This window comes from Calidris pugnax, unplaced genomic scaffold, assembly GCF_001431845.1.
Source record: "Calidris pugnax isolate Ruff unplaced genomic scaffold, ASM143184v1 scaffold8, whole genome shotgun sequence".
NCBI classification, from domain to species: domain Eukaryota; kingdom Metazoa; phylum Chordata; class Aves; order Charadriiformes; family Scolopacidae; genus Calidris; species Calidris pugnax.
In genome coordinates this window covers 15,530,216-15,556,135 of record NW_015090830.1, presented here as the reverse complement: position 1 = coordinate 15,556,135, position 25,920 = coordinate 15,530,216, and the positions used below count along the sequence as shown (strand labels likewise).

At 36.9% G+C, this 25,920-nt stretch overlaps 1 protein-coding gene across 1 annotated transcript; it reads right to left on the bottom strand.

Annotated features, from left to right (window-relative positions):
* Nucleotides 1-967: 967 nt before the first annotated feature.
* On the bottom strand, nt 968-25,488 carry PRPF4B (pre-mRNA processing factor 4B). Its single transcript, XM_014940772.1, has 16 exons — nt 25,343-25,488; nt 22,898-22,975; nt 21,237-22,430; nt 18,026-18,199; nt 17,599-17,754; nt 16,797-16,878; nt 14,991-15,201; nt 12,433-12,506; nt 10,880-10,970; nt 10,362-10,509; nt 8,971-9,108; nt 7,675-7,828; nt 6,858-6,972; nt 6,263-6,414; nt 5,687-5,773; nt 968-5,025 (listed from the first exon to the last, which is right to left on the bottom strand). Exons 1-16 carry the CDS (start codon nt 25,486-25,488, stop codon nt 4,822-4,824), a joined length of 3,204 nt encoding a protein of 1,067 aa, XP_014796258.1. The 3' UTR covers nt 968-4,821.
* Between the last annotated feature and the right edge of the window lie 432 nt (nt 25,489-25,920).

The following is a 25,920-nucleotide window of genomic DNA, read 5'->3' as shown; positions in this document are numbered from 1 at the left end:
CCTAGTTTCTTTTTGCAGGAAAAGCCATGCTTTTGAGACTGAGCCATGAGCAGGTAAAGCAGACAGTGGCTGTGTCAGTATCTATTTTCTGGGTAGGATCTCTTCGTTTCTACCTGCCTAGAAGTAGCTTTATGTTACATCTCATTAACTTATACCGAACACTGAATCTTTGCAAATATCCTTCATGTGTTTTCACTACTTTAGGAATAATTATAATCTCTATAGAAAGATCTGGGCTCCAATCATCAAGATTTGTGTTTATGAGGAGATAATTGAGAAGATGAAGCATTCAAAAGGTGTATCTTGGAAGGAAGGGCCAAGTTTTCAATTCAGAGAAAGTAATTATTTGTCACAACTTTTAATTATATGAGTATTTAGCTCAACAAAACTAAGACACGGAAGACTAGAAGTCTTATGATAGTTTTGCTTCTGTACCCACAAAATGAGTACAACAAATATGTATCAAATTATGAATCTAAGTATAATTCACAAGTTAAGAAATGAAGATACACACTGCCTCCCCTTTTCACCATGCTTGTTCTCCCATTTGACTAGCCTGTTTTTTTTCTTATAAAGATTAATCTATAAATAGATCTGGCTTCCCTTCACTGTAACACAATGTAATTCTTTCATCCCCTAACTCACACAGGGTACTACCTCCCTATAAAACATTTTTAAAAAAAAAAAAAAGACAAAGGAAAATCAAAGCAAAATCCACATGAATTCTTTGGCACTCACAGGGCTTCCAGAACCAGGAGGGGCAACTTAACAAAAGACAACAGCTCCGTTTTTACACATATTCAAGAAGACTTTTTCCACAGATTCTTTAATACCTAATACCTAACCCCATTCAAATAACTGTATTTTGCTTTTAGTGTATTTAAAAATTGCTCATATATTTAGCAGCTTTGCGTTATGGCATTTGTAAGCAATATAAATGCCATACAATAGAAGACAGGAGGCAAAGTAAGTTTTAAGCGTACTTTATTGATTGCAACTGCTGCTGCCCAACATCCTCCACCCGAGTTACAGCTTTAGACATACTGCAGAAGATGGCTCTGTCTCCAGTGGTGTCACAGCCCGGTGTGCCTCCTGGGCATGGGTCAATAAGCACATAAAGGTTCTTCGGAAGTTTAATGCCACTTACCCTATGTACGGAGATAAAGTATTATTAAAAAGGTTTTAAAGGAATCATCATATTCTATCAAAAGCTCTTAAACAGTTCTTAATTTTTAAAGAGTAGTATACACCAAGGTAATAACACACTCTAACTGCATAGGGCTGGTATTTTGTTTTTGATGAACGCTTGGCAAACTAAGTATGTCAAATGGGAAGCTCCTTGTCACCACGAGGGAGAAGGAAACAGGAATCAGCACAGTAAATTTAGCCAAACTTCCTTTAAGTAGGACCTCGGATGAAGATAGAAATTACATCATCGTGTAATCTCTTAGATCAGCTGACAAATAGTTCCACAAGAAAACTCTTGTTGCCCAGCTGTTCTGTTTTTGCCAGAAGCTGCAGCCAAGGAATAGAGCTGACTGCAGCGGCACCGGCAGCTGCTCTGCTCTCCTCAGAGACCACAGGCCCATGGGACAGCCGGTGCCTACAACTGGAGAGGTTCCTTAACACTGTCAAAAAGACCTAAATTCCACAGGCTTTGGAAGCCAGCACTAAAAGATTTTCTACTCTTGCCAACAACAAGTACCAACTGACGCTGACAGTGGATGGAGGACTGAAATCCACTTGTTTGGAATAATCCCTGTCAGCTAATCTCTGTATCAACAATAAAGTTTGACAGAATTAAAATAACAAACATGCTGAAGTTAAAGAAAAGAGTGCATCATCTGCTAAAATATTTATTAGTTAAAACACATGTATTTTAATCAAATATAATGGCATTTTTTCCTCAATTTCGTATGTTTTGTACTGATCATTCTATCATTTTAAGATAATTGCATTTAAACAGTAATGCTTATTTACCTACATTTAATCATTTAATCACAATTTAAAAAAAAAAATCTCTTCAACCAGAAACGAAGCAAACACATCAATGCAACAAATTCTGATACAGTAAGTATTTTTCAGGAATTATCAGTACTGCAGCAGAGCTAATAAATTCTAAATTGGAATGCTGGAAACCAAAAGATTAAGACAGAACTACACGAAGAGTATTTTTCATATCTTTTATAAGACAGAAACCTTTGTTCATGTTCTTCTGGTAGCCATCATCTTCTTTTGAGCTGCACCTACAACACAAAGAACAAGTAAACGAGCAACTTTATGCTTCTCCAGAATAGCTTAAAACAGTTCTGTAGGCATTAAGGGGCATCTTTTCTACTGCTTTGTTTCTGTATCACCAACTTATTTCATTGTTTAATATTCCTATTTTAAGAATAACTACAAAGCAACAGATAGAATAAAGCTATTACTACATCTGTGTAAAACTGCCCTCAGAAGTGCTGCTTATGTTGTAAAAGTGCAAGTTACTTTCTGTATCTAATTAACAAGCAACTAGTATTTCATCAAACGTGAAAGCTACTTTTAAAATATATTTATTTCCTGTACGAACAAGATACCTTAATATGTGGAAAGAAGGAGAGATTATTCTTTATTAAGAATTTTACAAAATAAATTGAGAAGAGACAGGTTGAAGGTTCCAAATAGGCATACAAAACCACCCATCTCCTGCTTGTTTTTCGTAGTTAGTTCATTACATCTCCTGGGTGGGGTATTCCCCACCAGCAGAATGACTGCTTTGGGACATTTTTCCATTCTTGAGTGCACTGAGAGTGCATGATTGTTGCCATTATGCACCTAGATGGATACAAAAACCCTTCTTAGTTCAAAGAAGTATTATAGAGTAGGTGAAACCAGTAGGGGTTTCACAGCTTTTCAGAATATATTAATACAAATGAAAAGATGAATTTCTTAATATTGTCAGAGAGAACATTACAACAGCGGTATGGACCTGCAAAGTTTGATTCTGGTTTCCTCGCGCTGCACAACCAACTCAAATGTTTCAAGCTGTTCTAACTCGTTGCTAAATGTTTATCTACACATGCTGTCAGAAATAACCTTGTTAGGAAGGTGAAGTTGGTGTCTCAGCAAATCAGACCCATGGAGTAGGCGTTGAGTGGCCTGTGACTCGCTTTCCTTTTTCTCTTTCAGCACCATCAAAAGGAAAAGTGAGAAAAACAGCACAAACATTAGTTAAAGCCTGAATTTAATCCCATGTCCTACAGGAATAATTTCATTACAATGAAAGCAGACAGACACTATCTGTAGGGTTTTTTTTTTTTGCTTTGTTTTTGTTTAAGTAGTGATAATTATATATCTAATTAACATAGCCTATTACTCTCCCAAAGATCATAACATTTAATAATGCCTTTAATTAAATGATTAATAGGAAATGCAGGGGATGTTCTTACGAATTACCTGATTTACCATCACTGAAGACAGATTCTTTTAAAAATGGCTACAAATGCCTTGTTCACAAAAGACTTTATTATCTAATGATGCATACTGAAAACATACAGAAATCTGCATGGTCCACTTTACATGCAGCAGAACAATCTTCACTTTACAATAAGTAAGTGTCAACTGTTTTATGCAAGAGACAACACTTTAAAGTCACATTTCTTAAAGAAAAGCTTCATTTACAAAAGAAATAAAAGGTAAAGAAGCAATTACCGCTTTTAAAAAGCAGCTGCTTTGTTCAAGAGTGGAAGGTTTATGCCTGTATTGAAAGACAACATGATCACAAATAATGAAAACAATGAACAAATGAAACACTTTTAGCATAAAGCAGTACACTTTCAAAATGACATACAAATAGTTAAAAATTTCATTATGTTGTCTAGCTATCCTTTAGATATAAGGTCTTTCGAATGAGATCCCAACATATGTAATTACTAAATGAAAACTCTTCTGTAAGTATTGGTTTCTATGTCATAGTGAACTGTATTTAACAAAATGTATACAAAGTCTATAGCAAGTTGATTAAAAAAATTAAAGTAATAAGAAACAGTACACTGAAGGCGCTCTATCCATCAAGTGCGCACTCTGGAAATTTTAAATGTGATGAACAGAACAGAAGTTGTAACTATGCCACGGTTGCAATGCCAGAAAATAAAACAAGGTCATTTCTCAAACATGCAGGGACTTCTGCCACAACGCTATTGTCTCTCATTTGTCAGTCGTTGCAGTAAAATAACAGCTTAAACACCGGTGATGTTGATGGGTTAGCTTACCTTCAGTGTACTGAAAGTTGTACACAACCTGCTTTAAAAGAGGAGACCATCCCTGCGGGCAGGCTCAAGAAGGAACAGACCCCCTTCGGCACTGACTACACCAAGGGCATGCTGCTGTGGCCTGCACACACACACCTAGGAAAACGTGAATATAAACAGCATTTATGCTGGCCATTTCTTAAAGACAAAAATGAAGCCAAGTCTGCTAAAAACAAATCAACCACCCAGTATTACTGCTCTTTTTTTTTGTTTCTTTCTTTTTTTTTTATAACAGATGCTTTTTTTCTTTTTATAATATATACGAACTGCAACCATATACATTAGCATTGTACTTCTGTGCAGTCTTGGCAATTAAAACAGTTCTACAGTGAAAATTTTCACATAAGACACGAAACAGAATTACTCTAACATTTCTAAAAGAAATATCAGCCTCGATGTTAATTCAAATGTATCATTTCTTCCTCAACTTTGCAGGGGAAATATTTATGTTTATATACATTAATAACTGCTGTGAAATTTCTTCAGTCTTTGTATCTTAATTACTCAAACCCTTTGAACTTCTTCATCTGGTTTAAATTTTTTCCTGGATGAAGGCGTGCTGCAGAGCCTGGTTGATGCTAATCCGTTTAGCTGGGTCTAACATTAGGATCTGGTCCAACAAGTCCTTTAGCTGGTGTACTTTTTTACGCTGGTCTTCAGGGAGTCGTTGGCACCCAATCAAGTCTGCTAATAGGTCCTTGGTTGGATTAATGGTGCTCATTACAGTAACTTTCTCCTACAAATACAAAAAGGGCAACCTTGTAGAACAGAAGTAAGGCAGGAACCCCCTATCCTTTTTACAAAGCTTCAGCAGCAACTTTTCTGCAGGGCTTTCTGGTATCTGACCAGTGATGCCCTTTGGCATCATGTGGGCAGAGTGGAAATAACGCTGCCAGGGGGAGGCCAGGCTGCATCTTTTGCCAACAGCAGGTGTACCCGTGTACCTAACATCCCAGTTAACTGAGAACGGCACAATTCCACGTGGAAAGTGGAATTGACCAGTAATTCTGTGATTCTTAAGAAATGTACTATGTTAAACTGATACAGAAAGTATTAGTGACCTACAACATCAGCACATCATCCTGAAGTTAGACATACTACTCTAAAACGAAGACAGAATTTCTCTTATTAGTAATTATCAATGCATTACATGGAGATACCCCTGTATATCTACCAAAATTAAACTCAGATTTCTCTTACACACATTCCTAAATTGTAGGAAAAAAATCTGTTGCCAGTTTATAACTACGTATCCTGTCCTTACTGCTGCAAAACAGCAGTCTAATAGTTTATAAAAATCTTATTTTTAATGAAGATGTCAAGACACGTTTGGAATACCACAATAGTAGGAAAGCTTGGAACAAAGTAATAGGTTAGTCGACACGTTGAGGACTTACCCTTTCTGTCACTTTATCTACTTCTATATACATAAAGTTGAGATTTTGATCAAAGTGCTGATCTTTGAATACACCTTTTCGAATCATCTGGAAAACAAGGGAGAGGCAAGAGTTTCAGCAAAGTTCTTCATGTCTTACAAATTCCACAATTAGCATCAATGTCTACTAACTTATTGCAACATGAATATTTTAATACTAATCAAAAATATATCAAAAAGACAGTAAGAAATGTGTAGACTAAATGAAAAAAAAAAACCCACCACTGTTCAAAACCAGCTGAAAAAGGACACGGTATCTTTCAATGACTTACGTATTTTTTTTTCAGGTCAGTGCTTAGAAGGTTTCTGCTTTCACTTTATACTTAGTCTATGAAAAAGAAGCTGTATACTTTCACTTCATAAGATTTTAAATCAATATTAATTATACTGTCAGAGTGATGTCTGATATTTACTTGCTGTTAAGAGAAGATGTACATGATAAGAAAAAGAATTCAGGGAGAAAAAAAGAAAGCATGTTCTACTGTTCATCACAACAGTTTCAGATAGTAATTAAAAATCAGGTACTTTTTTTTCTTACCTTGTTTGGCATCTTTCCTTTGAGATCCATGGCTAGTTTCAACATATGGTTATTGGTTTTGCCAGGAAAGAGTATTTTTCCTGTATAAAGTTCATATAATGTGCAGCCTACAGACCACATATCTATACCATAGTCATAGATTTTTCCTATAACTGAAACAGAGCAATTCCAGTTAATTCCATAAAGGCAGCCTTAAAAGATATAATATCATACAATCAGACAGATGAAAAAATTCTGATTTGTAAACTATACTGGTGCTCCTCATCTTCGGAATAAGAAGTCACCATAAAAAAAAAATATTTTCAATAGGGAGGCTTTTACCTAATGCCCAGCATGAATTAAGTCAGCAAAAACCAAGGCCAGAACAGTAACTTTAAATTAAAACATAACTATAACCAGTCAGAATGACTTCTCCCTGTCCTCACTGAGCTGAACACCAACATACATGAAGAGTCACACAAGCACGCTTTCAAAGTCCGTATTTTTGACTGCCATCATATTTCCAGAGAGTAAATTCAAGTCAAATTCTCATTTGCTAGTACTTGTGTATCCTGCTACTGCTTAGGACAGACGTAGCCAATCCAAATGTACTTACTAATTTCTGGAGCTCGGTAAAATCTACTAACTAGATACGGTGTGATATCATTATCTGCAACATGCGAAGCTGATCCAAAATCGCAAAGCTTTAATATCGTTTTAGATTCATTCACCTGAAAGTTGAACAGAAATATCCATTAGCCCTGTTTGTAAAGAGAATTTCCAATAGCACTGTGCAAGTAACAATAGATTTAAGTGAGACATAAGAAAAACATTCGGCCTTTAAACTGGAAGTTCTCCCCATATTTCAATCCTTCCTCTCTGTATTCTAAGGAAACCGCACAACCTTCTTAAATTGAAAGTGACAGTTAATGTCTCCAGATCCTGGGAAATACAAAAAAGGTCAGTTTCATGTACTTTTCCCTTACTAAAATACACTTGGTAGGTCTGGATTTCTTTCCAGATATTGAAATTGTATCAGTTTAGACTTCCAGCTCTAGTATCCAGAGTACCACTCATAAAGCAGCATATTACTCACATCTCATCCTTACAGAGATTTCATTCCCCCTGATTCCAAAACCCAAATATTTTAAATAAAGTAAAAATCTGACTTCTTCACAGGGATGACCACAAAGAAAAGCAAAGGAAACGTGTTTGATTCCTCTGATGGAGCTCTCATGCTGTCCTAACGAGAATGTTTGTTACATACTATTTACACCACAATAGCATTTTACATCAAACCATTCATAACATGAACACTTAACATTTTCAGGTAAATTCTAACTTCACCTAAATTAACAGAATTATATTAATTTCAGATACTTAATTTTACATGATAGACCATGAAAAATAAGATTCGATTATTTATTACTTACCAAAATATTATCTGGTTTAATATCTGCATGTAGGATATTGCATCTTTTAAGAAGCTTTAAAGCCAGGAACAGCTGCTGGCTGTAGGAACGCACAGCTTTAATATGGAGGCCAACATCTTTCCCGTACTTTTTCAACACCTCTCGTAAGTTCATACTATTTTAAGAAAGAAACGGGGAGAGAAAGAATAGAAAAGAGCTTAACAAGTGAAAAAATAGCAGCCTCCTAAAGCGTAGGACAAACTTGAAGAAACCAGTTAGCTTTAGATATTTTTGGAGGAAAGCAACATTCAACTTGAAATACATAGCACTCTGTTAGCTACAGCATGAAACAAATGTGGGTCAATCAGATCTATCCCTATACACTGTAGAAGTACTAACTAGACTGGACATACTTAGTTCAGAACATATTTTTAATCAAGATTAATCAGAGGATTTATTTGCACATGAACAGCATTTTCTTAACATAATCATTTTTCTCCAGAAATAAATAAAAGAGGAAGTATGCAAAAGATGAGGTGCTGAGGAAGCAATTTTTGCATGTCTTAAACAAACAGCACATAAAAAGACCACAACGTCAGGACAAAAACATCACATAAATAACATACAAACATGCTATAAAGAGATAGTGCAACACAAGAAAATCATTTGTTGTATGGATTATTAATGAAAATATAAAAGTGATTTCATAAAATTTTCTTCGCTTCAGCATATAGCTTATCTTTACCTCAAATATGGCAAAAATGAAAATATGACATACACAGAAAACTTAGGGTACAAAACAGGTGACGTCTCTAAGCAGGAATGGGAACTAAGGCAATCAATATATCCATATCTGTCATAAAACATTATTTACAATTAACCTGTCAAAAAGCTTAATTAAAGGAAAAAGTGTGCTAAGTAGTTACAATTTTTTTTTTTCCCTTAGACTGTTGTTATATATACACTCTTCACAGAATATACAGCACTTGCTGAACTTCTCTGGGAATGCATTCTTAATCCAAAACAAAGAATTATGAAAACTAATAAAAGTCTTGTCACACACACACAAAAAACCATAATTACAAGCAGCACTGGTAAGATGATCCGTATTTAACAATATGTTATTTTGTTAAACCACACCAAAAAAACCCAAAACACATGAAAATCAACATTCATTTTGTTTTTAGAAAAGCTCCTTGCATTCTTGAGTCTTGGCAATAGAACAAGGTATCAAAACAACAGCCAAGAACAGAAAGGTAGAGATCCCTCTGGAGTACTTTAATTTTTACAGGGAACCCCAAACATTTGTCATCTTACCTGAGTGGCTCAAATACCAGACAGAGATGTTGTTTGTGGTAGAAATGCCTGAACAATCGTAGACAATGAAACTTGTCATCGGGATCTGCATCATTGAGCTTCTTCAAAAATTCCAGTTCTTTGAGGCCAGTTTTTTGCCTGAAAACAAAAATATATGATTAGAAAACAAAATCAGTGACACACTAATACCTTTTTTAAATCTAGTCATTCACTTGCATGGTTATAATTATCAGGAAATGAGAACGGTCCTGTCATTACTTAAGGTACCACTGCTTAAAAAAAAAAAAAAATCAAATCACAGCAGTGGTTTGCTGTCAGTGTCTACACATTGGGCAAGTTTATTTAATTGTTTAATCCTCACTGTGTCTTTGTAACACACTTATCCTTTCTGTCTTCCTCCTGGTTGCATGTAAAGCTAAAATTAGATTTCCTCCTGCAACACGACACTTCAGCTTCAAACAGCACTCACTTGAGAAATTAAAAAAAAAAGTACTTAACCATGTATGTTATTAAAAAAGTTTTAAGCTAAACAGACTATAGAGTCGAGTACACACCCAAACTGATTATCTATACAACATAAACTGAAATAGCTTATCACCCCCCTCTCTTTTTAGGCTTTTCTGGATACCTATTCACATAACTGAAAATAATCCAGTTATACACACAGCAAGGCAACTTTTATAACTTCCAAGGTAAAATACATGGAAAAGATTTTCATTTAAGTTGCCTTTAATGGAAAAGGACATAATATATGACTGTAGAAATATTACATCAGGTACTAAAAATGTGTATTATGGACAAGTCCTCACATAACATAACATAGTTTAGTAGATCATACTTGCCAGTGTTTACTCATTCTGAAAGACTTAAAACTTTTTTTTCTTCATTTCAAGAATAAGAGCCCCATCCCTTTCTTATATACATGCAAAAATATAGAGAATACACAAAAATAATTACTGTACAGACATCTTTTTGTAAGTTGTACATGGTCAGTTAGGATCCAACCCACACCCTGACCAATCAATTTGGCCCATTGAAACAAAATTCTTTACAGTCCATGACTCATCTCAGAAATTTCAGGGCTGGGCAGGCCTCATAATGAACTGTAACCTTGTTTCATGCTACCACTGTTCCCTGCAATTTTTCAAATCAAAAAGTGCCTGATGAAAATGCAAGTACCCTTCTCCTGTGATAGCTGTAAAGAAGTGCAGATACATAGTCCTCAAGCGCTTCCCATTATCTGGCTCATATTAGCAGAAAAGGCAGGAATCACAGCTGTAATCTGTTACTTCACTTGAAACAAAGGGAGATTCAAATCACATCATGAAAAACTTCCAACTGTTACCTACGCTTTATTATTATTATTATTATTAAAGAAGACCATTACTTACATAAGTTCATTGTTCCTGATGATTTTAACCGCTACTTCCTGGTTGGCTCTTGCCATGTCCCTGGCTCGCACTACGTTACTGAAGACTCCCTGACCAGTGTAACCATAGACATTGTACCGTTTATCTAGAACTTCACCTATATTAACACCTGAAGGATAAAAATCAAGCAATTTAAAGAGTTATGAGGGACATACATAATGAAACATTTTATGAACAATTTACCATTCTGTATAATTCAGAAAAAGTGATAAAGGGTATAATAGCGTACAACGTTTTGTATTGCCTAGCTTTGTGGAAATTACAGGGAACAAACCAATTCTGGGCTTCTGCAGTCTTTTCATAACTGAGGTTATGAGGTTAAAACCTGCATGCTCATTTCATCCATTACATTACACTCTCAGTGAGGGCACTGCAGTACATTTACATTAAAATAACATTTTGGTACTTCTTGCACGAGGATCTTTTCCGTCGCGCACCCCCATTCCTGCTGTTCTTGCAAATCAATGAATACAACTTACGGTAATAGCCTTCTGCATCAGTCCAGTTATCCCTGAGATTGGGGTTTTCTTTGAAGTCTTTTCCAAACCCAGCAGCCCTTAGACGAGCACTCTGAAATAAAAAGAAAAGTAACAGCTTTGCTTGTGTGCTCTGGTTGGTTTTCCCTGATGTTTACTTATCAAAAGCCTTTTTTTCCTACCAAAAAACTGTTCCTCTCCACAGTACAAAGACACTTACCTTGTAGGAGAGAGAAAGTACTGAACACAAAATGCTATTTACATACCAGTATCTCAAGACTGATGCAAGGAAAGAGGATGGGAACAACCAACAGAACTACTGTTAAACACAAATGGGCAAAGTTTCAACTAATATCCACAAGAAATTTATATGAATCGTGTCAGAATACACATTTTGAACCACCTGAATAAGTCTTTTTATAGTACGTTTGTAGCAATGAAGTTTAGCAATTCATGAGGAAAATGTAATTGTTTAAGCCTTGAATTTCTGTTCATTCAATGTCACTTCACAGATTTCATAATATTATTCTTACAATCATAAAATTACTATAATAGCTGTTGACATCCCTTAACAGATTGGGTAATGTATTACCACAAATTCAAATCCATGAGTAGTAAAGAATATCTCCAATTGAACAATAGTTTCTGGAAGGGGGAACTGCTCACTTAGGAGCCCTTTAACTCTTTGTAACTTTCAAATTTATAAAAGCACCCCCCCACACACTATCCTTCAAGTACTTACTCTTTTCCAGGTCAAAGGGGTTTTGATTTTTTTTTTTATTAATATTACTAGTGTTACTAGAGTGACACCTTGGCAGCTCTTTGTCACCAATGCTTGTGTCATAACTAATAGACTATGCATGCTATAAATCAAAATTAAGCAGAGAATTTCTAAGTTAAGAAGAAAATTGTCTGAACTTATTTCTCAGTGTTGTGCATCAGCACCAACAAGGTAGATTTACAGAGAACAGCAAGTGAAGTCTCAAAACTAGTCACCGGACCGCCAAGATTTGCAGGCTATTTCAGCACAATTAGAGAAAAGCTGCTGCGATAGTGCAAAAGTAAAAGCAGGAAATGCATCTCTTAATCCAAAAAATCCACCCTCACCAAACCAACCACTACATTACTCCAACCCAGCATCATGAGCAAATTAAAATATATCACACAGACACTTTTTAATTAACCATAAATAAACCTCTGAAAAAAAGGCACATATTTAAAACAGTGCACCATGGTAACATTAGCCTAAAGCCTAACTTATTTATAATTTTGTTACTGTGTGCCATTATAGGACCTATTCAAACAACAGGTGAATTTCCTAGTGGCTTGTTCTGGTAAAACTTCCACCGATTTCAGCAGATTTCCTTTCACTGAAATATTAATTAAGGCCTACTTTGTCCACCTTGACTGATGAAAAGATTCAGAACATACTACCCACCCAGTTACACATGCTTTTACAAACCAAAGTTCCCACAAACCTCAAGTGACAGTAAGTGTCTAACAAAAGAAAGAAAGAAAAAAAAAAATCATACATTTAATCTCCAAGAATTACCTACATCAAAGTATGCAGCGAACATATCATCCGATTCTGTGAACATATCAGGAGCTAGCAGCTTCTTCTGAGATGAACCTTAAAATGAAATTGAGATTACTCAACATGAAAAAGACAACAAACGAGTCACACTGTTACCAGTACAATTCGTGACTAGAGATCTTTACAATATAATCTCAGATCAAGATTTTTGTAACCAGGTAGCTCTACTAATGTTTTAGCAAATACCATTTTACATTCTAGAAACACAAAACTCAGATTGGGTAAGTTCTTCAAAGCACTCAAAACTTTACACCTTCTTGAAAAATTAAGTCTAATAGCTTTCAAGTAATTCACACAGCAGAAAGCAAAAAGTACATACTGACAAGATCCCTACAGATGACTCTATACATATGTATAGAAAGAAATATAAAATGACTGTGTGTACATATAAAAAACAGATAAGTTGTCAATATACAAGTTCTGGCTTTTTTGCTAATCACAAGGTATTCTATAAAAACCCAAGTTGTAAAGCCCAGAAGTTGTTTCTTTGGGAAATGCTTTCTTTGGCCCTGTCAAAAAGGATCTTGTGTGCAGATTTTAGTCAAAGACAATGTTAACTATTATGTTTAAGAGAAACAGTTTTTAACGCGGGCAAGATTATCCCTTTCTCACCTTTTAATCATCTTTAAAGTCCCAAGGACATTTTACTTGGTTAATAAGAGCAAAGAAATATAAATTAAGTACATGTTAGTGAAAGTAAGTAAACTTCAAACTATTTCATAACACGCATTACAGAGGCATCCTTTAACACCCACACTAAATCTCCCTTTAAGGCATTAAGCAACGGAGAAGAATAACCTGTTAACTTCAGATTCTTCAGGTCTCACGATGCACAGAGCCAACCACTTTCACATAAAATAACTAGCCTGAAATCTTTTGACAGCATCAAAAACTCTCATCCATCATGCTGACACCGTTGTTTCCAGGTACAGACACTGACACTATGGGGAGACAAGTTATACCACTGGTTCATGACATAGACCCTTCCATCGACTTCCTCAAATTTTCTTTTTAGTTTCAGCTACTCACACTTGCACTGGGCTACAAAGAGTTATTAACTAGTTCCTTTGCAACTCACTATCCTGCCTCAATGAGGTCAGGATAAAAATAAAAAATGGCTCTTAGGAAAAAAGATGATTCACTGCTTCCATCTGTTGTTATCGCAAACTCCAACTCAGAATCCTACCAACACACGAAGACTCCCAGGTTTGAGTGTAACTGATCTGTTTCTAAAAACAAACTTTCTTCATATCTTATAAATGTCTATGCAGTTAACAGTTACATTTTCATATACTTTAGAGGCATGTACCGCTTTCTAATTTTGTCCTCTAACAATAAAAGGGGAAAGATACTGTCTGTTACACTTCAGACGACTAAGTGTAAGCTTGTGGTATGCAAATAAGGAAAAGTGCATGAGATTGTTCTCCTGCAATGTAGATGGAAAGAACTATCTGAAAACACATTGCTCAAGGGAACACCAGAACAAACTGCTGAGCAGTACACCAGTCCCAAAGAGATGCAGCTTTATTACTTCAAAGAGAAGCATTCACTAGAACACAGCGTATTTAGCCCCTAAGGATACATGTAGGGCATGACAGGAAATACAAGCCAACTGTCCAACCATTTCCTGAGGGGCTGGGAAGGTTTCACAGCCCTTGTTAAACAGTGCCCTGTTGCAATTAAACTAAAGAGAAACCATAGTAGTTAAAACTAGTTCAAGTATGTCCACCCAGCAACCAGACACACCCTTTCACTGCTTGGAAGATGTACAGTAATCCACTTTCAAAAGACACAAAAGAAAAAAAAAGGAAAGGGCAGATTTTCAATATTACAGGGTGCACTGGGAGATGCTCTACGTTCCTTTTGCCGCAGCAGGCACAAGGCAGGTTTTATAGCAACATGTATTTCATCTCAGTGGTGTTGTACAACAGGCTGTGTGCACGGAAGAAGAGGAGGAAATAACTTCTTGCTGAAGAAATGGCTATGCTACCAAGATGGACTTACTAGCAGTAACTCTCAAAAGCCTTAATCATTCTACATTACTACAGACCCACCTATACTCTTCTAACACCATGGCTTTGATGAAAAAAGGGACAAAAAGGGCATGGTTTACAAACCACACCAAAATAAAGACTAGGACTTTATTAACCTTCTAAGAAAACAACATGCATGAGTGAAAAGAAAAGTTTGGAAGTTAAAACAGCTGATTCTTAATTATGAAGACAGTCATCATTACTTGCTCTTCCAAATTTATAGCATGAATTGTCTTAAGAGCTATTAGAAATATAAAGAGCATGTTCCATTCATATCATCCCTCTTAACGAGCAAGCTTTATTTTAATGTTATGTTTTTAAGTACCATAATACTCATGGAAACTTTCTGAAGTTCTCTTCAAAAAGTCAGCCTACTTCCAAGTCTGGAAGTACATAAGGAAACTAAGCAAAAGTCTCTTCTGAAGTGCTCAGCTTAACAGCTGAGCTTTCATAAATTGCACTATCCAGAGAGATTTCTGATTCTTACCATTGTTCTGTTCAACCGTCATGAGGTTGTGCTTGGCTTTAACTGATGCCTCAAACGTGTCCACATTCTCCCGTTCGTACTCCTTAACATCAGCAGCTACTCTTTCCAAGATGTCATCTGGAGAATTCGAGCGACTACGTGTACTACTTTGAGGACTGCTGGGTTCAGATGGTACAGAGATATTACTGTCTTCCGTCTGGCCTTTGTATTTCTAAAAAGAAATTTTATTGTTAATCTCACTGTCACAGCCTATTACAATGTAAACATTTTTATACTCAGTCTTTCATGGTTTGTGCTAAACTCTAATCTTTGCTTTCCAGAATCAGCTCCATCTCTAATGGCAACAGATTATTTGCAGAACACCGTTTTGGAAAACTCGTTTTGCTTCAATGCACCACAGCCCAGATCATAAAAGACAGCTGAAAAATTCATGTGTGTCCTTTAGGTTTTTATATTTCTGTAAAAAGCTTTTTTTTATTGAAGATTAACTATTTTGCTGTGTGTGACAAAATGTCAGTACAAACAGATTTATTACTAAACCATTCTGGCACACAAGTAGTGAAATAAAATCCTTAAGGAAAAATAAAGTATATTATTATATCTTACATTCCATAATATTCTCCATTTTTATTAGTGTTATGGCACATAAAAGTAGGATTTAGATTCAGTTTGCTAATTTGAATTGGAAATCCCGTTTATTCACTCACTCTTGTTGAAAAATTCCAGATGGATTAAGAAAGTTCAAGACAACACCTTCACAAATTATATGTTTTTTAACTCAAATAGTATGAAATTATACAGATGTCACTTCAAAAAAAAACTTCCAAACTTCCAAAAACTTCCCAAAAGTTTAATTTTTAACTGAATAAATGCTGATACCACTCAGTTATCATGGTTGAACTGTTCAATAATAGAAGCAGAGTTCCCCCATTTAGGGAATGAAGCTTTGGAACTTCCTTCCTGCACAAACAAACAACAGGTATTGTTAAAAATAATTTATTTTCTATGGTTTTGCTCAGTCGTAGTTATGGAAGATTTTACACTGGGCTTTGCATAGAAGTCAAACGCTGAACAGTATTTTTAGTGCTGCTTATTTTAATCAACATAAAACCTGGTGTTTTTCTAAGTAAATTTTGAGTAAATAAATAATATGTAAATAAAATGCTGCAGCATTTTGCTTACTGTGTTTTGTGTGTCAAATCCCAACTTTAAAAAAAAGACACTCAACTTGTGTTGAAGAATTACATCCCCTTTGGCCACAGCTTCCTTTCAGGGATATCAATTCCATATTACCCATCACTACTGTTACTTTCTTACAAAAAATAAGGTAATCATGGAAACTCACACGTGTAATTGAATACTTTATCTACTTTCATGAAGAGGAAACCCATGTCAGTGGATTTATGATGTTTTGGAAACGGACAAGGACAATTTCTACTTGAAACAATCTGACCAGTTAGGTTAGTTGATACCTAACTTCATGCTATATTGACATTATGATATCAATGATCCAGCTACGAGGAAAACCTAGAGATTAGGAGAATTGCAGAACATTTTTAACACGTCGTAGGACTGTCAGAGAAGGCTTAACTGTAGCACAAAAATGACTCACAGAAGAGCTGCTTCAGTCTTAAAAGCAATGCTGTTGCAATAGAAGTGTAAAGTTTAACGGAGACTAGCATTTACTGTAAGTTAATTGGAAAAATATAGTACTAACATAATGTAGTATTAGGCTAAGAGCCTTCCTTTATCACATTTTACACTAAAAGCCTAAAATTCTGTAACCCACATAATATAACTGTGTACCTGAACAATTGCTTGTCGCTGTAGTCGCCTTTGTCTTATCTCCGCTTCTTCATCCTCTTCTTCCAAATCAAAGTCTTCAAGGCTATAAAAATACAATTACTTTTTATGTAACATCATAAACATAAGACCACCTACTGAATTTTACCAAATGCAGTTCTTTAACACAGAAAGCACACAATATATTAAGCAATAGCTGTTCAACTCCCTCAGACAGCAAAGGTGTATATTCATATCTCCTTAAAAGATAAAATGTATCTTTTGTCATTTCATTGGGACTTTTGAGCATTTCATTTTTAACTGCAAACAATTAACAGTAACTGGTTTTAAAGAGGAAAAAACAAAACCCCCTTGTTCGTTTTCACTCCAGCATCAGTCTTCCTCGACAATTTGATTAAGAACACATACCCTTGTGCAATTGGATTAAGCAGATCTTGAGCAAATATAAAACCAATTTGCAGATAGCAATTAATCCTTTCAACTGTTATAGTTTTTCCTCGAGCAGTAAGCTTGAGGAAACAGACCAAATACTTTCACAAGATACTGATCAAGTTGAATTTAGAAACAAAACATACCAACCCCTCAGGTCTGCCTGCTTGCCAACAGGACTTGGTATTTCTTGCATACTCCAAAGTTTTCCAGATCATCCCAACAGTAATTTGACAAGATCACAAGTACTAAAATATGATTAAGGTTTTAAGTGACAACCCGAAAACTACACCATGAAGATAAATATTAGTTCATACTCCACTTTAACGTATCTGTATTTTTTGATAATCAGCACAAGTTAGAAATGAATTCTTACTTTTCATCTGAGGAAGACTCCTGTTCAGCTTTCATACCCTCGGAGAGACTACCTTTAAATTTGTCTTCTTTAACTTTGCTTCTGCTCCTACGCCGATGGCCACCACGTGACCTGGACCTCCTTCGAAGGCGAGATCTACTTCTTCGGCCTCTATCCCTGGTAACATTAAGAGGAGTTTGGATTTGGGGGGTTTGGTTTGGTTTTGTTTTTACAAGAAAAGAAGGAAAACCTATTCATAACACATAAAGGTACATAATGACTTCAAGTGATAAAACAAATTAATTAATGGAGAAGAAAATTCATTCAACTATGCTAGCATGTATAAACGTGGATAAAAAATGCATCGTCTTTTTACACATAAGATAGCAATCTTTATTCTTTTAGTAATATTTTACAAAATCCATTTTAAAATGCAGTGTGTCTTTACCTCCTTCGAGGAGATCTACTCCGCCTTCTTGGAGATCGGCTACGTCGTAGGGGAGAACGAGATCTCCTTCTAATGGGGGACCGAGACCTTCTTCTGGATGGGGACCATCTACTGGGTGGGCTAATGTCTTTTGATCTTTCACGTCTGGACAAAATATCATCTCTGGTCCGCGTTCTTAAAATAGAGGAAGAGAATGGCAGTGAAATCAGGAGCAAGCTGAAAACAAAAATCACAATTCCCTCTGAAAGCTCACTTTAAAAGCTTACTGCAGGTGAGGGACCACCAGATGGGCTTCTGAGGGAGGGACGGATAAGTACCCAGCAGAGCTGGCTGCCCTTCTTGTATGTGCCTGCCCACCCTGGGAAATGTGTGCCCATCCACAGGCCTAGTTCAGGACAACTCTCAGAACAAAACTTCTTAATTACTACAACAAAGCTAGGAGAGGTTTAAAGCAAAACTTGTGTTTAAGTCTTAGGTAAACAGTGGCCTACTTTCGTGTTTATCAGAAACAGAATTTGAACAGAAAATAAAAACCCAGAACTACCTCTTGAGAATTTTCTCAGCAACTTTACAACACACTACTGAGATTTAGAAGCATACTGCTCCACAGTAATGACTTTTAATGTCTATTTCAATTTGGGCACCAGAACTGAACAGCTTCAACATTTCACACATTCTAATACAGCAGCTGAAAATGAAAATTCTTAGTTACCATGTAAACTAACCCTTCTCAAATTAAAAAAATAATTCAAATTTGACACTATTATTTAAAATTTGCTCATTCTTGTCTATAGATTCCCAATTATTCAAGAAAAAAAAAATCAAAATCCTTGATGGGACAACTACATTAAAAAGCTTAATTGTATTCCATGACAGCAAGGCTTCAATACAAAATTGGAAAGGATACAAATTAAAAATATTTAACAACTATTCTAGTGACGCTGCAACAGAAATTCTTGGAAAATATTTCCATACCATTGTTCAAAGGAAATGTTGCTACTTCATTTCTTCCTGCTCCCCACCCTTGCCCTTTTTTTTTTTTTTTTTTTAAATCAAATTGGACAAGTTATTTCAGGTGTTATGTCTCATCAATCAAAATCTCTTGGGCCTGAAAGATTAATTCTGCCCATTCTGTGATGGTGTTTTTTTGTTTTAAGACTGTTATATCAACTTCAGTTACCTTTGCTACCGTTTAACAAACAGGTGTACAAAACTGATGCAAAATACTAAACAGTGGGACAGAGGGAAAATTTACACACATGCAGAAGTATTGAAGGTTTCTACAAGAAATTACTGGAGACTCGAGTGCTGGAGCAGGCTGATCCCAGTAACCTATTTAATTTACATTATGTTCTTGTGCACAATATTACAGAAAAACAGAGGATGAACTCACAGTTCCAGGTTTCCTGGCTAACAAAGTGGTTGTACTACCAAAACCCAGCCAAAGTAATGGTAAAAAAATTAAACCAGTTCAGGGATCACAGGTATGAGATAAAAGATAGAAGCTGATTGGGAATTCACAGTCATGTCATATAACAAGTAGCTTCAGTCAAAGACCTGAGAACTATCTTACATGATTAGAACACTGGAAACAAACATGAAAAATAGAAGTAATGGGTTTTTTTTCTTAAAACGGTTCATTAAAGCTCCTGAAATTCTCTGGCAGCCTGAGTAACTATAGGCAGTTAAAACTCCAACATAATTGGAGTTAATTCAGGATGCCCCACAATGAAAGATTACCCCCGCTGATTTGCAAACACTTCCAGCAAAAAAAAATTCTGAGTCCCCCACTCACATGCTGCACACCACAGTGTTAGAGAAGTCTGAATTCGATAGCAAAATTCTAGACACATTCATCACTTGAAAGACTGTCTAGACAACTAATTCGAACTGGCTGCAATGCAAGCTGTCATGAGAAATGAAAACTGAAAGGTGCAAAATGCTACGGAAGAAAAGTCAAATACTATGTCAAAGAAACGTAGTGGTTGCACGGATACATTTGTGACGCACCAGAGCGCCGTCAGATAAACTGCTAGCGCTTACAATACTTGCTTACTCCAGTTAATAACACCCCTGGAGTCATCCCCCAAAGTACCTGCAGTACTGCTAAGCAGCAGGACAGACAAATAAGCCGATAATGCGCCTGTACACGATACCCCATACTTAAAACCACAGCAACATTCAGTGATGCAGCCAGAAAGACTTTCACACTTATTAGGCGCTTATCTACTGAGCTAGATCTTTGTGGTTCCAATATGCAGCTTTTAATTCATACTGCTTTGCTCTCAATTCTTGGAATGGGTGAAGCTGAACTCCATGATAAAAAGTTTTAAATTATTCATTATCCAAAAGTAATGTTGAACTCTCCTGCCTCTTGAACCTCTTTTATTTAATGAATTAACTCCCAAAAATGTATATTATTCCCTGCTTGTGAACTTACCATCCAGGCCTTATCAGCTTCAGAGAAGCAGATGTTAGTAATTATTGTCTCATGATTTATGTTAAATTTCAAGGTAACTGCCTTCACAGACTAAATTGTCTTTTTTTAAAAATGCCAAGGCTAAAAATACATTAAAAATATTTCAGCCTTTCTCCTTTAAGTGTATGCAAAACATGGTAATGACCTAATGACCAATAATGAAGCAACTCCACTATACCTCTAGCAGATGAAAAAAAAAAAAAAAAAAAAAAAGAAAAAAAATGACTGAGAGATGGCCATTTTAATATAAAAGATTTCCTTACATTCACACATGCTGACTCTATCATTAGGGTTTGGGGTTTTTTTGAGCAGGTAAAAGGAGTTAATTACACACTTTTAGCCAACACACGTAAGAGTAGAGGGGACTCTCACTCCACAGAAGTTCCTGAAAGCAACAGAACTATTAATTAAGAAGAAAAGTAGAAGCCAAATTCCGAATCCAACCAAGTGACAAAAAGGAGAACCTGAGCTACAAAACTTGTTCCCAGCAATGGTGTGAACAGCAAATAACTCAGCCCTTTAACAACTAAAGCTAAATTTGCATGTCTGACAGCTGGGGGGAGTATTTTTTAAAATGTGAATACATACAGAGTAAGCTCATAATATAATGCACAATCTAATTACCTCTTTCAATAGCTATTTTCAGAATAAAACAAAGAGATAAACACCAAACAATAAGATAGTTCATCCTGTAAAGCATTTTTGTGATGGTTCATGACATCTTTAAGTTACCTGGGAGAAGAAAGACGCCTCCTTTCTGATTCTCGTCTTTTCCTTTCTGCAGACCGACTCCTCATCCTTCTAACCGGGGACCGGGTTCGAGAGGGGGATTTACTCTGTTTAGATCTACGATCATTGAAGAGAGGGGATCTGCTTCTTCTTGACTTTTCACGTTGTTTGGGAGATAAGCTTCTTCCTTTTGGGCTACGGCCAGGTCGCCTAGGGGACCTGTTTTCTTTCCCTGAAGAAGCATCTTTAGAAGGAGATTTAATTGGCTTTTTTTCTTTGTCAGTCTCTGATCTCCTAGGTTTTCTATCTTTGGACCGTGATCTTCTATCTTTGGATTTGCTTCTTAGTTCTGTTGGAGATTTAGATTTTCTGCCACGATCTCGACTTTTGTTTTCATTTACAACTGGAGACTTTCTGCGATCTCTTGATTTACTTTTATCATCAGCCTTATTTCTATCCTCTGGGGGAGACTTAGACTTTCTGTTTTTCTCCTGAGATCGCCTTTTAAGCATTGGAGACCTGGATTTCCTTGTTTGATCTTGAGACTTACTTCTCTTATAAGGGCTTTTGGATTTCCTCCTCTCTTTTGACTTGCTTCTAGCTGTCTTCTCTTTGATTCCATCAGCTCCTACTTTGCCTTTCTTTTTGTCAGACCTGTGCCTAGTCCTTTCTTTTGATTCACTCTTACTTCCTTTCTTGGAACTAGTTTTATTGTCCACAGGTTCTAATTTCCCCTTAGTGTTTGACTTAGCTGCAGGTCTCGTTCCATTTCGCGCTTTTTCATTAATCTCCCCCTCTTCTTCAGATCCTGACTCATAACCTTGTAATATTAATCCCATCCCAGACTGGACTTTTCCTTCCATTAATTCATTTTCAAGTTCAGCTTTCAATAATGCTCTTTGTTTTTCCAAGTCTTCCAGAGGAGCTAAAAAATCAATTTTAGTTCTTTTAGCTGGTCCATCTTCCTTGTCAGAGGCATCAGCTGCCTCTTTCCGTTTATGTTTCTTATGTTTGTGTCTGTGTTTATGTTTTTTGTCCTTATCTTCTTCTGAAGAATGTTTATGTTTCTTGTGTTTACTTCGATGTTTGTGTTTCTTTTTTTTATGTCGGCTGTGCTTGTTCTGAGGTTGGTCTGCCTCTGATACTTCCCCATTTTCTTCATTTACGCTTTTCTCAGACGCATCAGCATCCTCAACCCTGCAAAAAGTAAAGAAATACAGATCAGTACAATCAACTCACTGCAGTCCTTAATCGTGTTAAGTTGACAGACATTTTTATGATAGAAACTAACTGGCATTTAATTACCTACCTTTGGGAGAATTAAAAATATATGACTAATGTAACAAAGTTACAAGAGAAGATACACTTCCTCCTGACGAGACAGCTGCGATGGTAAAAAGAAATACTGAAGGGAGATACAGCATATGCATTAACGACAGGAATGTGGGGGGAAATCAATGCTTACGCTTTTAGGTTCAATACTGACAATATCTGTTAATAGTCTACAGCAACACTGCATATTTATGCATCCTGTCAGTCCATCATCTGTTTGCTGCTCCACTCCAATGCCTAGCCCAAGCTGTGCTTTTTAAAAGTATTTTCAAATGGCAGAACACAGTTGTGCTCCAAAGACCAAAACTTATTTCAAGGATGATGCTGAGTACCCAATGAAATCATCTTGCAAAATCTCACAGAGTCGACCGATGCTCTTAACTGCTAGTTCTTTCTGTAAATGTTCACACCTGTTAGAACATCAAGAACTGTTCTTATCATGCATTTCTATTATTTATGCAATACAGGGAACAGGATAAATTAAGAAAGTCTAATTTCAGAAAAGCTTTCTGATAGTATACAGTTATCAGAAGAAAAAAAAAACTGCAATCTTTAGACATGTAAAATGGCATTGGCCAAAAAAGCAGAAAATAAGTCTACAACAAGTTATTAAAATAATAAAGTATATTGTTTCTTCTAAAAAAAAATAATCGATTAGCTAGTCACAGCAACAAGTAGCTTTAAATAGTGTACTTTCTAACTTCAGAAGTTGTAAAATTCAGTCCTGACATTTACCCTTCTTAGGCCCTGAACCTGGCTTACTAATATATCTTTTTAGTGTTTAGCAAACACCTCCTGATCTCCTTCAAAACATCAATTAAGTTACTGTCTGTGGTAAAATGGATATTTGCCTTTTGAAATCTGTTGTCATATATTATAAGTGCCAGAGTTCACCTTTCTACAAACTCACCCCATCTAAGCTAATGTATCAGAATTTACTATCTAACACTTCAGTAACTTTCTGTGTCCTTCCCAAGCCTCCTTCATTGAAAAGAAATTCCCTAAACACTATGGTCAGGAGCAGTGGAGGGATGTACACAGACATGTAAATATACCTTCTGAAATCTACTAGCTTCGTACAACTGATGTTTCTGAAGAATATGATCAATGATCCAATAGATTAAATCTATCGCAGGTATTCTAAGCCAGGCCTAAGGGACAGCGCCTCACTATAAATCCGATTAGTGTCTTCCAAATTAAAGATAGGATCTTCACACAGTGCACAATTACTGATTCTCTCCTGATTCAGTTAATGCAAATTCCAGTACTAGTAAATAATCCAGACTTTTCTGCATCATACACTAAAATTATTTGCTAAAACTATTAACGCTTTAATGCTCTGAAATGAGAAACTTCCTAAAGGAGCAGACTGTTTTGAGTTAAAAATGTGCAATATTCAGAGACCTAAGTAAAAATGTGGTATGTTTTTCTATTACATCTTTCCCACTACTGCTTACTCAAAGCATAAAAAAGGATGTTTTCCTTACTTGCCTTTTCTGACACTCCACACCATTATGACAACAGAATAACAGAAAGAGGACAAACTGCCCTGAAATGAGTTTGCTCTATGTTGCATTTGGCACAGAAGACACGAAAAAAGAAGGTAAAAGTACTACATGTAAAAATTTTTCAACTTGGATTTGCAATCTAGAGCAAGTATCGTCAGTGATACACATTGACTAAAAGCAGAGAAGTGTCACAAGGAGAATTTTAAGGGAACTCTGCATGTTTCAAGATTTCTTTTAGTCAGATACAGGATGCTGTATAAGCCCCCAGTAACACATTAACGGTACTTCAATACATTACAAAAGTATTACAGAACAACAACAATCACATCCGTTCAAGCTGCTCCAGATTTAAGTCTTCCTTCTCTTAATAACAGAAAGCGACACTGCAATCTATACGGAAGTTATTTTGTTATCGTATGTATTTTAATGTTATGTAATAACCTCACCTTACATTCCATAAAAGCAAGCTGGTAGCTGAGGCACCAGGCGAGACACAGCACAACAGCACCCCAGGCCACTAGCAGACCACTAATAAGATGGCCAGCTTTCTTTGCATTTGTACCTCAACTGTAAAATTACTATGAATTTCATTAATATGTATTAAGTATTTCAGAATCTATTCAGGTTTATTTCAAGTAGTTCCATCAAAAGATGGATAAACTTGTACTTCATTTAAATGCTTCAGAGGTGTAATGAAATGGACGAGAAACCTTTTAAGATTTCAGAAGGTGATGAGGCAAATCAGTAACTACATGTTTAGGTGCTATTGGCTTTAACTTTGGAGGAATTGTGACATGATCTTGTTATAGCTCTGCTTTTTCTTACTTCTGAATTCAAGGGGAAGAAAAACAGGAAGTTTATGAAGATTCGCAAAAAGATTTCACCCATTTTTTCCTACATTTCCGGTTGTCAGTTTTTACCTTATTTCTCTTGTGTTTCTCTATACAGTACTAAATACTCTTTTCACGTGCTCACGTGTTTCACATGGCTCACATATCACATATACAGCCACTGCTTTTCCTCACCTGCTTTCTACTCCCACGATTAACACCACCACCACAGAGTCAACAAAAGCCTCAAATCGCTACTTTTAAAGGGAGGGGAAAAAATACAGAAGGGAGTTTATACGGCTAAAACGTCTGCCTAGCGAAGAGCAGCGATAAAGTAAGCAGTAGCCTGTCAACTTCGGGCAAAAGTTCTCGAGAAGAAAGTCTCCGAGAGCTGGTGAGCATCGGCAGACTTAAAACCTCACGACGCTAACCGGGGTACCGGGAGCTCCGGTCCGGCAGGGAGGCGGCAGCTCCATCCCCGCTTCCCAAGGGGAGCCGGGAGTTGCCAGTCATTCGGAGGGCTGGAAGGAGGGGCTGCCGGCAACAAATCGCTTTTTTGCTTCCACCAGCGCAGGGGATTTTCATACCGCGAGAGAGCCCGGGACTAGGGGGAGGTGGGTTCGCCGCAGGGCGGGCGGGCAGGCAGGCAGGCAGGCAGCGGTTCGGCGGGCAGGCAGAGGGGCAGCCCCGGGGGAGGCCCGGTTCGGCCGGAGAGCCGCGCTCCGCGGTGTGTGTGTGTGTGGAGGGATGCCGGGGAGCGCCGGCCCACCTTCCCCGCAGGGATGGCCCCAGCTCCGCCGGGCACCCGCCCGCCCCGGGAGGGCAGCTGCCTCCCAACCCAGCGGAGGACGAGGATCTTCCCCGGGAGGGGACGGGAGGTGCCGAAAGGGCAGCGCCGGAGCGGGCGCACGCTCACACACACACACACACACACTCACACACACCCGTCCGCCCCGAGGCGGGAAGGCGCACGCGGAACCGAGGACACGCGCCCGCAGGTCCCGGCTCCGCTTCCCC